General features: G+C 41.5%; 1 protein-coding gene across 1 annotated transcript in view; it reads right to left on the bottom strand.

Moving 5' to 3' along the window:
- Positions 1 to 1380: 1380 nt before the first annotated feature.
- PHLPP2 (PH domain and leucine rich repeat protein phosphatase 2) overlaps positions 1381 to 15410 on the bottom strand; it is a 77233-nt gene continuing 63203 nt past the window's right edge. Inside the window, exons 14-19 of the mRNA XM_072817734.1 lie at positions 13545 to 13707; positions 13199 to 13329; positions 12478 to 12588; positions 11227 to 11421; positions 9363 to 9594; positions 1381 to 6204 (exon numbers count right to left, since the gene is read on the bottom strand). Coding sequence (XP_072673835.1) covers positions 5050 to 6204; positions 9363 to 9594; positions 11227 to 11421; positions 12478 to 12588; positions 13199 to 13329; positions 13545 to 13707 — 1987 coding nt within the window. The 3' untranslated portion in view covers positions 1381 to 5049. The remainder of the gene's footprint in view (positions 6205 to 9362; positions 9595 to 11226; positions 11422 to 12477; positions 12589 to 13198; positions 13330 to 13544; positions 13708 to 15410) is intronic.

Genomic DNA, 15410 nt, shown 5'->3' with positions numbered 1-15410 from the left:
TTAAGCAAACTTCATCTTATTTACTATCACTTGTCTGATACACAAGTCAGGATTTATTGTTCACTTGTTACACATGAGGAGATGAAGGTTCGAGAAGGTTAAGCGGCTTACCTAATAGCTGGCATTTTATTGGCTGCTCACTGTATGCCAGGCCCAGTACTGGGCTGAGGCAGCATTTGCACCATCTCATTCATACTCACAACTGATGGGAGAGATGGTATTATATCCATTTAGCAGTTGAGGAAAACTGAGTCTTAGGCTATTTAAGTTCCCTGAAGTCAATAAAGTCAAATCTTTTCTTTTTTTTAAGGGAGGGAGGGTAGGGCAGAGGGAGGAGGAGAGAATCTGAAGCAGGTTATATGCCTAGCTTGGAGCCTGATGCAGGGCTTGATCTCAGGACCCTGAGATCATGACCTGAACTGAAATCAAGAGTTGGGACGCTTAACTGACTGAGCCACCCTGGGGCTCTAGTCAATCTCTTAGGCAGTAGAAACAAAACTTATCCATAATATTCAGAACATGTTCTGAGACTTATGTACTCTAAGTGGTTTTTGGTGAACCAGGGAGTATCACGTGAGGTAGAGAACACACTCAGAGGATCTGACTGCCATCCTGGTGTAGAGGGGAGTCTCAAAGTCCTGAGGCACCAAAGCATATAGATGGTGACTCTGAGCCCAGCACATTTAAGGTGCTCACAAACAGCTAATGTACCAAGGTTTTAATATGTTCGTTCTGCTAGATAAGGGAGAAGCCTAACCTTATCTTGCTTGGAAACCCAGAGATTATAGGAGACAACCTGCAGGGAAGGGAGGGAGTGGGAGATAATTTAGAGGCTTAGCTGGATTTTAAGTATTTTGTGAGTCAAAATGCATCCCAACATCTGAAGTTCTGACACCAAACCTTTACATTAGGACAAACACGACGGGTAGATTATCCAACTGGCTCCTCTGTGTCATCATCTGCTCTAATTTAGGAGCTGTAAATTACTTACGATAGAATTTCCTTTAGTCAGCTAACAACCTGCGTGCAAATAAGGGCCGTTTCCTGTCTTTGAGATTTCTTTAAACATATAAGTCAAGTCAAAATGTTTCTTAACATGAAAAAATCTTTATTGCTATTTCAGCTTAAGAGGTGATCAAAAATATTTATTCTTGCTGTAACTCATAGCTTCATAGAGTGTCATGGAATGTGGTTTCATTTATTATCTTCCTCTAAAGCAAGAAGAAAAAGGGCAAAAAAAAAAAAATAAATCCTAAAGGTGCTTTTGGTTAAGAAACTAATTCTGTATACAAGGTTAGAGAAAATTACAGTTTCATGCCAAAATAAAGTATTTATAAAATAACAGGTATTCCATTTTAAAACAAAGCCATGAAAAAGATATTCCATTTTATTTAATTTATTATTATTGTTATTTTTTACAAACAATAGATTTGCTGCAACATGCTCTGGCTCATATTATTGAATTAAAAAATTTAACACATTTCAAAAATATCAAAAATACACTATAATGAGTCTTAGGACTACAATACAACAATGATTGCACAAAACCGTAAGATATGGACTCACTGTCTGGATGATATCCACTGGCAACAGTGAGAAAAACTCTATAGCATCTGGGAGAATTGCGTGAAATTGAGAATACAAGGAGCTTATGTGTGATTGGTCACGAAATGAAAGGAACAGCGGGGTTTACTGTAGCTGCTTTTCTCAATCTAGGAAGTGCTTACCCGACTAGGGGGCAAAAGTCACTAACTAGAGAGAAAGATGAGCTTGCCTCCAGGACTGGGGGAGTCTGAAAAGGCCCCGCCCAGAGGGAAGTAAAAAGTGACGCGACACAATTCTCTAGTGATGCTGCAGGCATCACCGAATGGCTTGGAGACTAATTATTTAATAATTGGTACATTTATCGATAACAGCCAAATGCTCCCTTATGGAGGTCTCTTTGTTAGTAATTATTGAGTAGATAGAGAAGGTGAGCCTGTGGCTTCCAAGTACCTGCTTTTGCTGAAGGTCTACAAGGGAAGAGCAACGTTTGATAGTCAGTAGATAAACCAAACCTAACTGGCTCCATCTCCTGGAAAATAGCACTCACGACAAACAACTATAATAGCACCCAATGATTACCAAGCTGCTTGTGTTGGCTCTTCCATATGCCAAGAAAATGAATTCATCAACTTATTGCACACATACACTCTACAGTAGTAGTACAAACACTCTCGTTTGTAGTAGGAGCGCCAATTCAATAACTCTACGGTAGACTCCTAATGACATAGTGGCACTCAAGTTTTCAAACATACTTCCAACCCATTTGGATAAAAATAAGAATACCATGGCTGCCAAGACTCATGTATTTTTCTTTCTTCCATGGGACTCCCAAACTGCTCCCAGAAGGAGCCTCTTTCACAAATTCTCTTAAAAGTTCTCTACGAAACGGGAGGTACTCACAGAGACCTGAGAATCCTGCAGAGGCCAGACTCTCTGGGCCAGAGATCAATGGAACTCTGCCCACCTGGGGAACACAGCCTCTGGGTAAAGTCCTGGGAAGCAGATTACATTCACCTGGAGACAGATTCCTGGATTTCACCACCTGACAACCTAATCAGACCACACAACTGTAAATGACCTTATAGGTCAAGAGTTCTGTATGATATTTTTGGTAACGGACTATGGCCTTTTTACCCTGTATCTTAATACAGAGTAATTATAGAGGGAAATGAATGAAAGGAAGTTAGAGAACAGAGTGGTTAGTTTGGTACAGCTTCTATGAAAGGTTTTCAATGCAACCTAGTGTTTCTTGAAAATAAATCTACCACGTAAAAGAACATATGGAATTTTAGAGTTCTTCTGATGAAAGGTAAATAATACATTTACTTTTGGTAAAGTCATTTCAGAACTGGGTTTCATGTCCAATAAGTAGGGTGGGAAACAAAGACAAGAAAAGTGTTCACAGAGAGAAAGGACGATTTTAAAGAAACTATACTATGAAAGCGGTACATTCCCAAAGTAACTTCTGCAGACAGCACCAGTGTTCGGTAACTCAGAGATTCTGCTGTCTGGGTAGCAAGACGTTTCACATCACCCGTCACTATTAATTATCTTGGGCTTTTTATTCATTTTCATTTCTCTTTCATTTTTTCCTCCCATTTCCCCATATAAAAATAGGGCAGCAACACACGATTTGTTCCCCTTTTTCTAACGGCACCTAAACCTTGTATGAACCATTATATCCCCCACTTCAAATCAAGACCAGAGTTCTAAAACTTTTTAGTAGTTGACCAGTAGTTTGACATAGGGAAGTCAAGAATTTTCCTGACAATATAGGACTCAAAGTCAGACAGCTGCTGGAGTGGTATGGAACCCCCCAAGAGTGTACCACACATGCCATGCGTGCCTGTGTGCGAGCACGGAGCCTCTGAAATGAGGATACATAATCATTTGTGGACAGGTCATCTGGTTTCCTACTATTGCTTTAACAAAAACTTCAAAAAACCCCTCAAAGATATAAATAGATGGACAGATCTATATATATCTCAACCCTATCTTTAACATTTTGTTTCTCAGAAAGCAAATTAATGGTTCCACACTAATTTTCTTTTTAATTGTGAAAGTATTCTAAAAATTCAAAGCACATTCCCCACTGGGTAAAATCAAGCAATGTCAAAATTTTATAGGAATAAGTAGGATTCGTTTCCTCAGTAAATCTTCTAAATGGAAAAGGCAACAGAACAGAAATAAGGAAGGAACTGCATTTTGCTAGGGTCATGTGGAATGTGCAAACAATACAGTAAACCAGGTTTTCTGTAAGCTTAGGATTTTCTCAATTAAGTCTTTCTTCTATTAGTAATTGAGCCCAGTACTCTGAAACCATGTGATGTGGATAAGCAGTTTCCAGAAGAGTACCCTGGTTCAGCGTTAAAGACAAACTCAACTCCTCTCTGACACTTTAGAAAACCATCCCTCTGCTCTGGACTAAGAGAAGGGACGTGTCTAACCCACAAGCTCTGTCCATCCATCTGCTCTCATTCACCTGAGTCTGTGCAGAATCCCCTGCTACGCTCAAGGCTGCCTGGATGCGAGTAGCATCCGCCATGGTCCTACACCTGAGGAGGATGGCTGCCAACCCCATCACCCGTCATGGGAAGAGGCCAGTCCCCAAATACTTCTCTGGTGATCTGCTGGGCAATTCCTTGCAATTGTCACATTTGCCAAGGAGTTAATTCTCTTTTTCTGATGGGGGTTGGGGGAAGCAGTCTTAGTCTTCTCTCCTTCCCCATCTTCATCCTCAAAGATCCCACCCCTTCAAGATTCTCAGGAGCTTTCCCAGTCTGACCTCCAACAGTTCAAAGATTTCCCAGGGCCCTTCCTAGTACCCTCACAGAATGCTCCAACACCTGATGATCATTCTGTCTACAAAGGTGCCGGGCTGCCTTTAAGAAGATTGGCTCGAGTGCAGATTCAAAAATAAAAAGTTCACAGTCAATGAAAAGTGCTCTCATTACATTACATACATAAATTATCTGTTTGATTGGTTCTACATTTCCAATAAACATCATTTCGAAAGGCTGTATTCTCGTAGAGAAGAATGAAAAGCCATGTGACTAGTCACATCACATCCCATCAGTTAGGTTGAGATATAAGGTGATTTCTCTGTCACAGAGATCCATCAGCAGCAATTAGTAAAGAGAATCAGTCTTCAGTTATTTCCTCCACAGAAAGAGTCCCTTTCCTGCCCAGGCAGGCAAATTCTCAAATTATCCTAGGAGAGAAAGGGTTAATGGCAGGTGGTAGGACTGATACAGAACATCTGCTTTCTTCCCAGTAACTCTGGGAATTCCAACGCAGGTTACACATGAAACTTAACACTGATGGTGTTTACTAGCTTATCCGGAGCAAGACCTTGACAGCTCTCACCATGTTGGCTCCAAGTTCTACACCACCCCCCCCCCCCCCCCCGCTATGGTTTAGAAATGCAGAGGCAAAGTGCCTCTGGAAGGATCCCTACCCCAACACTACACAGCCTTCCCTAATGCTACAGCTCCTAGGGGAGGATTACAGTGCTGTGTCAAACTCCTCCGGGAGCTCGGTCCGATCTTCTTCGTTGGGCTCAGGCTCAGGCCTGCTTTCCTGGTGTTGTTTCATTTGCTCTTTCACTTCCTCTTCCAGGTCACGAGGTACGACAAACTGATCCTCTGGCTCCAGCTGAGTTGGGGCAGCGAAGTAGCCAGTTTTCTTCTTGGGTGCTTCTGTGGCCACTTCAATGAGGTTCAGGCTATCTTCTAGGGGCACAATAGAGCCATTTGAGAGTTTCTTTCCATAGAGACAGGAAGTGGAGGGGGACTTCTGCAACTCCATCCTGTCCTTGCTCACTGGCAGAAGTATGCCACTATTCACACTGTTCTGTCTTCGGATCCCAAAAAATGATCCTCTAGCATGTTCCTCAGGACATGGGGTTGGAGAATTCTCTGTAAGAGTGGGGGAGTTCTCGAGATCCCTGCCCCTACAGCAGTGGATATCTACTTCTACTTCTACTTTGCTGCCATTTGTTATGACACCTTCAACAGGCTGGTCGTCATCACTGTCCAGGCCATTGTCAGACTGGTTACTTGAGAAAGTTGCACAAGAAGGCTGGCGCTGAAAAACCCCCGAGGTGGGTGTTGGATGGAGGCTACAGCGCCTCTCTGGCCTTGGAAGCAAGCCAGCATCCAGCCCGACAGTGTTGTGTTCATCAGAAGCCGTGGACCCCACCTCGCTGCTCACCTCTGAAGTGGACATCTCGCTGCCGAACTCAGAGGCAATGCCACTACTAGAGGAAGGAGTGGTTGGCTTCGGTGGGTCCTTGATGATGGTGGTGGAAGCAAAGCCCACAGGACCTGGGAGGGTGAGCCCATTCATTTCACACGTGCACCCTTCCTCACCAATGTTCAAATAAACCACCATCGCCCCCACATTGTCCTGACAACCATAGCTCTGGGCTAATGTGCACAGCTTCTTGGCAGCAGCTAAGGGGTCTTGCACATGGCGTACTGCGTTGACAGCTTCTGTATATGACAAGTGTTCCCACAATGCTTTGTTTCCCAGAATCAGCAATTCATCTTGAATGGTAAGTGGAGTGGCACATATGTGAGGTTTAGGGAGGATCCAAGGGTAGAGGTATGTACAGCCCAGCATCCGGGTACAGCAGGTTACCCCATTCACTTTGTTGTCCTAGAGAGAAGCAGAATACAAATTCTGAGACACAAGCAACAATGTCATTTTTTTTTTTAATCTTTCTAGATGACAGTGCCTAGGGCTCTACAGTAAAAGAAAACAGACTTGTTATATGGTTTCCCCTCAGTTCTCTGTAATTTAAGTGGACTTACAAAAATGAATGTACAGAATTCTTAAAGGACAAGATATCATGTGGTTAGTAAACCAAAGAGTTCACAGGACCTAAGTTAAAAAAATTACGTGGCTAAAAGTTTAGCACCTCCATCTCACATGAAGTACAGGCCTCAGCGTGTCCTTAAATATAGAAACATTTGTTAGAAAAACAATAAGCGGAACTATCATTAATTCTCCATCACCAGTATTCTCACAGAGGCCAAAACTCAGGTGGGTCACCAAAAATCATCTCTCATTGGGGCACTCTGGTGGCTCAGTTCATTAAGCAGTTGCTCAGGTCATGATCCCAGGGTCCTGGGATTGAGCCCCACGTAGGGCTCCCTGCTCAGCAGGGGTTTGCTTCTCCCTCTGATCCTCACCCCTGCTTGTGTGGGTCTATCTCTCTCTTTCTCGTTCTCTCAAAAATAAATAAAATCTTAAATTATTTCTCATTAAAGGCACAGTTGGGACAGAAAATAGCTAAGAGAATCTTCACTTTTTTAAAAGATTTTATTTATTCATGAGAGACACAGAGAGAGAGAGGCAGAGACACAGGCAGAAGGAGAAGCAGGCTCCATGCAGGGAGCCCGACGTGATACTCTATCCCGAGTCTCCAGGATCATGCCCAGGGCCAAAGGCGGCGCTAAACCACTGAGCCACCCAGGCTGCCCTAAGAGAATCTTCATAACTTTAGCATAAATAAAACATCTCCAAAGCTATTTAGCCTAGAAAAGTAAAGTCTGAAATCCATAGCATAATATAGCTAATCTGTAAGGATTGTCCCAGGAATGAATAGCAGATCAAGTCACAACGGATATAATTCTAAACTTAGAGGAAAAGGAGTAATACTGGTCACAGGTTGGGAATGGTCATCTGCCAAATACTTTGTACTGATTTCTTTTCAAGATAAAATCATACAAAACCTCTAAAGCCATCAATATTTGTTTCAGAGTTGTGGTCATTCTCTGGGTGAAAATCTTAGCTCTCTCATTTACCAGAATTTGTCACAACTCTAAATTTTATTTTCCTCATCTGTAAAATGGAAATAAAAGGACTTCCTTCATGAGGATTATTGTGAAAAATAGATAAAATAATAGGAGTCAAGTGCTTAGCAAACAATAAATGCCTGTGGTTAAACTGATATTTATAAAAATAAATCCTGCTTGCCTACGACACCCCAAGAAAAACTAAAACATTATCTAAATTCTGGAAAAACAAATTAATCAAACAAAAACTTATCTTTTATCTTGCATTTGTTTTGACTGAAAGACTTTCCTGAGACTACTGCCCCAGCATTCCAGAATCTTCTTTGTATCAACCCACATTGTAACGGTACTTTTTTTTGGTTTTGTTTTCTTTGGGTGGAATCTATTCTGGGTATCCTTACACAGGATTCTGAAAGAACAGACAGCCCAAATATGGACCCACACAAATATGGTCCACTGACCTTTGCCAAAGGAGCAAAGGCAGTTCAATGGAGAAAGGGCTGTCTGGTTAATGAATGCTGCTGGAACAGCTGAATAGCCACACGCAAAAAGGGAAAAGGAATCTAGACACTGAGCTTACATCTTTCACAGAAATTAATTAAAAATAGACCACAGACCTAAATTAAAACATGAAACTTCTAGAGGATAACACAGAAGAAAATCTAGGTGACCTTGGGTTTGGCAATGAGTATGTAAACACCAAAAGCATGAACCCGTGAAAGAAAAAAAAATTTGGTAAATGGGACTTCGTTCAAAGTACAAACTTCTGGGGATCCCTGGGTGGTTCAGCGGTTTAGTGCCTACCTTTGGCCCAGGGCATGATCTGGAGTCCTGGGATTGAGTCCCGGGATCAAGTCCTACATCGGGCTCCCCACACAGAGCCTGCTTCTCCCTCTCTGCCTTTGTCTCTGCCTCTCTCTGTCTTGTGAATAAATAAATCTTTAAAAAATAAAAATGAAAACTTCTTGGGGTACCTGCGTGGATAAGTCAATAGAGCATCTGACTCTTGATCTCAGGGTCATGACTTCAAGCTCCACATTGGGCATGGAGCCTACTAAAATAAAATTTTTTTAATTAAAAAAAAAATTCATACTAAGAACTTCTGCTTTGCAGACAACACTGTTAAAAGGGTGAAAAGACAGACACAGAGTGGCAGAATGTGTGTACAAAACACTTATCTGATAAGGACTTGTATCCAAAATACACAAAGAACTCTTAAAACTCAACAACAAAGAAACAATTAAAAATGGGCAAAGTATCTGAGCAGAATTCTGCTTTGCAGTAAACAATGTTTTTTGATTTTTTTTGTTTTTTTAAAATTTTATTTATTTATTCATGAGAGACACAGAGAAAGACATAGGCAGAGGGAGAAGCAGGCTCCATGCAGGGAACCCGATGCGGGACTTGATCCCGGGACTCCAGGATCACGCCCTGGGCCAAAGGCAGGCGCCAAAACCACCGAGCCATCCAGGGATCCCCTGCAGTAAACAATGTTAAATGCAATTGTTTAAAGTCTCTTTGAAAGCAAAAATGTAGTGCTAATTTTACTAAAAAGGAGACAAGCTATAAATTACTAGAGATACTGATGCTTCATTATTAAAAAAACAAAAAAAACCCTAAAAGCCACCAAAGCATACTAAGCCATACATAATATAAACGGTTAAAATATTTAAAAACTTTTCATTTCAGAACAGGATGTCAAATTGTAGAATTTTTTCTTTTTCTGGTTAGAATAACAAAACAGAGGAGTTGGAAATTAACCAAGGGAGACATTTACGTTCATTTTACATGCCAGCTATACATCTGAAGGGTCCTAAATTAGGATTTTTAGTTTCTAACTTGCCTTTTCTTTTTGTTAGTCATTACCTATTTGTTAGATTTTCTTCTAGTACTATTATCTGGATTGGATACAATTTACAAGGCTTGATAGGAAGAAAATGAACCTTCACTGCCTGTACACAGAACAGCATTCACTAGATTTGGGAAGCAGAAGTAACTAGTGGGAGCAAGATTCACCTCTGTTATGATGGCTTTCTGGTCCTTCACCCTTTGAGCCTCCTCCAGGTCCTGTTCTAGGCTGAAGACTTTTGAGAGTGGCACTGGTTTCCCACTGCGGCATAGGACTGCCTGGCATGTGCCAACGTTGGCTACAGTCAAGCTAAAACTACTCGCTGGGTCGGCAGTGTCAGGGCGGATATAACAAAGGAGAGCAGAGGAGCCCAGCTTCTGGCCAGCCATTCCCAATTTCCTGTTTAGAAAAAAAAAGAAAACAAAGACATGGTAGCCAGAGTTTTAGAAGTAGCAGTCCTTCATGCCCATGATTTCCTTGTTTCTCTGCCACAGGACTATGAGCCAGGCTCACCCATATTCACCTGAAGGCTGCCTCTTACTACAGGAGATGATGGTGAAGAGTTTTGCCTTCCACATTTAGCTGACCGAGAAAAGACATTTTACAAAAAGATTGAGGGTAGGGGAGACAGTGAAGACACATCTTTCTCTACCTCTCCTGGGTGTGTCTGCTCATGGACTGCAGTGACCTCATTCAGTCATTTTTCAGCTTCAGCACATCAGAGTCACCTGGAGGGCTCATTCAGAGTTTTTGACTCAGGGGTAAGGGGCTAGTCCAGTAATCTGCACTTCTAACAAGTCCCTATTGATGCTGAGGATGCTGCTCCTAGAATAACACTTAGAGAACCACTCACTTAGGCTGTAATTTTCTCAAAAGAGGGACCACACTCTTCCCTATCTATCTCCATACACATGGCATCCATCCCCTAGCACACAGCATACAATGCTAAGCACAGAGCACATACTATGAATAAGAGCTGGTTGCAAATTCCAGCTCTCCCATTTGCTCACTGCAGATCCACAGTGAGATATTTCTCTGAGAAACTTTTCTAATAAAATACCCACTTCTTTGGCTTGTTTGGAAAATTAAAGATATGGTATGAGAAAGACAGATTCACTTCTGCCCAGCTCTTGGGGGTGCTTCATAAACTGAGTTTTCTTTCCCAAACTCTTTATTTTGCCAAGCTCCTAGCTCAATTCTATTACTGAAAAATAGCATCCTTTCCCCACATCTTCACTTTGTTGTTATAATGAGAGATAAGACCAGCTTGGGCTCCAGGCTATTCCATCCCGACCTCGACCTCTCATTTGCACGTGTCCTTCATGCAGCCCACCTGATGTACATGACGCTCCATTAGCTACTAAGAGGTTTTCAATAGTTTGGTTATATATAGTTTTTGCCCTTAAGTGGTTGAGAAGATTAATTGGTAAATCCCCAATACTATGTATTCTAAACACATGAATCTGATCAGTGCTTAACCTTTTGAAGGTCACTGCTTTTTGTGACGAATCTTACAAATGTGTATACCATCTTCCTTCCCCTAAATGTAAAAATGCACTTATACATACACAACCTTCTACACATGATTTCTGGGTTCTCCAGATCCTCAGCAGCCTCTGGGTTCAACAGGGAAAAGAGATGGCTTCATAGGCTCTCTAAAGGACCAAAGTCCCCAGGTGCTTCGGTGGCTCAGTTGGTAAAGTATCTGCCTTCAGCTCAGACTGTGAGCTCAGGGTCCTGGTATGGAGGCCCAAGTTTTTGGGCTCCCTGCTCAGTGCGGGGGTTGTTTCTCCCTCAGCCTCTGTACCTCCTCCCACTCATGCACGTGAGCTCTCTCTCAAATAAATAAAAATCTTAAAGGACCAAAGTCCCCACATTCCTCCATGCTGATATAGAGACCAGTCATAGCAGAAGGAGCAAGATCTCACCTTGATCCTGTACCTATAAATTTATACCCCGACCTTCTGACTTAGCAAGATTTATTTTCCGAAAGTAGAACTGAGTTAGGGATTATTCAACCCACCTGCTTACCTGTGAGATACCAAGAAGGTGTTAGCCATGAAAACTGTGTCATTTGTTGACTGCTGGACTTCTTCCAAAAGCACGTCTGCCATGGTACACTGGAGGAGGCGAGGGAGCTCCTCGTTTCGGTCCCCATCAAACATGCCATATACAGCTCCTACCCCCTCTGCACAGTTATCCACGGCTAGGGCAGATACACATAGCCTAGAACACAAATATGAGAGAAACAAACATCAAAGAAAGTTATGGTAAAAGGATTATTCTCCAGGGAGTCTTCTTTGAAAAGTATTAATCGAGGGTGGAAAGAACAGTAGTAAATTCTAATCTACACATGAAAAAAGTATTAGGGGGGGATCCCTGGGTGGCGCAGCGGTTTGGCGCCTGCCTTTGGCCCGGGGCGCGATCCTGGAGACCCGGGATCGAATCCCACATCGGGCTCCCTGTGCATGGAGCCTGCTTCTCCCTCTGCCTCTGCCTCTGCCTCTGTCTCTGCCTCTCTCTCTCTCTCTCTCTCTCTCTGTATGACTATCATAAATAAATAAAAAAAAAAAAAAAAAAAAAAGAAAAAAGTATTAGGTAATTAAGTAGCACATGAGAGAGCTGATGTCATAAGACCTGGGGGATTTCAGCCAAGAACAGTAGGTAGGAGCTGTGCAATGCTGCCAAAGGCTGGAAAGATTCAATGCTTTCCCTTAGTGACTAAGGACTAGTACAGTCAACGCACTTCAGCCAAAGAGCCCCAGGGGCACAACTACGGTGTGCCCACAACTACGGTGGAACAAGCTGGGTTTATTATGCCTTGCAGTAAGAGAGAATGCATACCATGGGATTCTGAGGTGAACAGGTAAGAGTGTGGAAAGGATCCGCATTACAGGATTTGGGTTTTGGCTAGGTCATTTTGGGGAAAGTCTACTGAAGTGCACCAAGATTAGATGCTGTCAGAAAGTGGAGCCATTCTATGGTTGGGTATCTCAGTAAATCTTATCTACAGGGAAAGAAGATTAGCCTGTGGATAAAGCTGTAACTGGTCAAGAATGTAGCAGTCACCATTTTAGCCATGAGAGGCAGTGTTTGGTATTCTGTGGTCTGTGCATTCCCATCTTGTTTTTGACTCACTCCATCATGGTCTGAGGGATTTTCTCCGATGCTGGCATTCAATGATGTGTTTATGTCCCACAGAACATGATGGCCTAGCTTGTAGCATCAGATCAGATGTTAGGTGCTGCCTTGTAAATTTCTCTCCATGGCCAAGATACTCACTTATTTCTCTGCCCTGCCATCTCAGCCAGTCCATGGCTCCAGAAGGTTGATGTAACAGTAGAATCAGTGGTTGGTAGAGGTTTCTGATCAATTTTCAAGGTTGTGATATGGCTGTGAGAAGTGCAGAAAGGGAAGATTAGACCGCATATGCTTCTGTGTTTCACAAAAACTATCCCAACAGGAACATGCGTTTATATAAAATCACCTGTTGACAGACCAAGGTTCATTTCCAGAGAGACTAAAGGAAAGTAGTGTGTTGATCCACCAGCCAAGGAGGAGGAGAAAGAAAAGGGGTAGGAGGAAGAAATAGGGCCAAATATTTTGACAACTGATACTATTAATCTCAATGTAAAACCAAGCACATCCAAAGATTTCAAAGTCTTAATCAATTGTCTACTTAAATATTCTGATACAATGAAGGCTTGGTACAATGAGTGAACCTGCATCATCTCTGAGATGATGTAATGTAATGTGATCTATGACACCTAAAATGTCTATGTAAAAATATTCAGTGTGTGGCTGAGCAGTACCCATGATGCGGAGTTCTGATATAAATGGACTATCTACTAGATAGAATATCTATCCAGAACTGAATTAAATAAAAGAACTGAGGGGCTCTATGGCCTAATTCATTCTATTCCTTAAACAGACTTTTACAAGATCCATACATGGCAGGTGGAACTAACAGCACATATAGACTCAATTTCAAAATTTTTCCTACCTAAATGTGTCCAATGTCTTGTGTTCCAAAACCAGATTTGTATTTCCAGTCAGGTCAAGGTCTTGTAAAGTGGCAGGCAGTGCCTCCGGAATCAGGATTTCTGTCAAGTCATTGCAACTTAGGTCTACAAACTGGGAGGAAAATGGGGAAATCAAAAGTAAATACATCACAACGACTGAATTCTTAACTCCCTAATAGTCCCCTACAATATCCTCAAAGGAAAGAGTATCTTCCCAGGAATCAATTAAATCTGTTGTGATCCCAAACTGCCACCTTATTTTTTTCTGTGAGAAGAGAAATACTTGTCATTTCCCCAGGAGGACCCCATTCCATCACACAGAAGTACCTGGATCTGGGGCAACTGCAGTATTTCTGGGAAGATGCTGATGTTGTTGGAGTGTGCCACAAGGGTATGAAGCCTTTTGCAGTTGGCTATGGTCGTGGGAATGGTTTTAAGCTTGTTGCCACTTAGGTTCAGTTCCTCCAATTGCTCCAATTTATTTAGTTTGCTGAAAAAAAAAAAACAACACAGAGCATACCACACTCAAGATGAGCAGCTGCCAAGCCAATTTTACAGCAGCCACAAACAGAGTACAGTGGTGAGCTGGTCCACTGCCAGAGGGCTGGTCAAAATGAAACAGCCAGACACTGGCAGGGGGAATGGCTCCCCAAAGGGAATGCTCTCCTTGGGTCTCAGTCTAATCTGTCTCTCACTGGGTTTCAAGGACGGAAGCTTCCCTTGCTTCTCTTACAGCTGTTGGATCTTGTGAGTATGAACATCTTCCTGTTATTTGACTTACAAGAAGAGACTAAATCAGTGCTGGCCTATGGTTACATTATTATAGTACTTGCTTGGGCACTAACTGGCTGAAAGATACTGCAGGATTTATTGTCAGTGGGCATCAACCTCCTCAGCTGTAAAATAGACAAAGTGTACTAAATCATCAATAAGATTCCTTTCAGGGATCCCTGGGTGGTGCAGCGGTTTAGCGCCTGCCTTTGGCCCAGGGCGGTATCCTGGAGACCCGGGATCGAATCCCACATCGGGCTCCTGGTGCATGGAGCCTGCTTCTCCCTCTGCCTCTGTCTCTGCCTCTCTCTCTCTCTCTGTGTGCCTATCATAAATAAATAAAAATTAAAAAAAAAAAAAAAAAGATTCCTTTCAGTGTTAAATTTCTGTAGTTCTCTATTTATAAACATAATTCATCTTAAGTAAATATTTCATGAGTGCTTACTATGCATACAGCGATGTGCAAGTGACTGTGATATAAATGAGTCGCATTGTTCTGTGGGACTAAGCAAAGCTTTCTACACAGAAAGCAAAGTATCTTCAGACAGCCTAACATCTTTATCTATATAATTACAAATTGTTCTGGCTTATTTATAATTTATTAATTAAAAATTATAATAATAATAAACTTCTATAAAATGGAAAGTTTGGAAAATAAAGAAAATAAATAAATCAACAATACCACCAATCTGAAATTACTATTACTTCTTTTGCTAAATAAAATGCATATTCAGAATTTTCATGTCTATGTTTTACATAAAACTTATATCCTGCCCTTTCCATGTATAGTTTCTATTGCTAGAAAATTCATAATTTTTAATTACTAAGTTTAGTCAATTAAAACTGTTTTTTCCTATTACAAAAGTAATGCATATTCATTGAAAAAAACCTAAAAAGTAGAGATGAACAGAAAAAAATCCTTTATTCCTACTACCAGAGATGATCTCTCATAACAGTCTGGGGAAGGTATTCTTGACCTTTTTAATGCAATAAAAAATTATATTTTTCAAATTAAAAAAATGGTATATATGTTGTTTAATAACTTGCCTAAAAAAAAAAAAAAAAACACCTAACAGTACATTTTATAAGTGGTCTCCTGTCCAAATCTCATGCTTTTCTATTATTCTACTCCTTGCTTGGATCTAACCCATAAACAGAAACACAGGATCCCTATCTCAGCCAGCCTCTTACTGAGCACCCAGGACTATACCGGATTCCGAAAGCAGTCCAAAAGAAACAGAAGATTTGGACTGTGCCTGTGTAATTAAACACTGTTCAGGTGATGACTTGACAGTGGGTTTATTATTCACTATAAAACAAGCATTTTCTTTAACATACTGTTGCTAAATTCCATTTAGTTTTATTATCTGTATTCAGAGTACTGTAATTTTGTGTAACCTCCTATTAATTTTTATCTTTACT

The sequence above is a fragment of the Canis lupus genome, chromosome 3 (genome assembly GCF_048164855.1).
Source record: "Canis lupus baileyi chromosome 3, mCanLup2.hap1, whole genome shotgun sequence".
NCBI lineage: Eukaryota > Metazoa > Chordata > Mammalia > Carnivora > Canidae > Canis > Canis lupus.
This window is presented reverse-complemented; position numbering and strand designations above follow the sequence as displayed.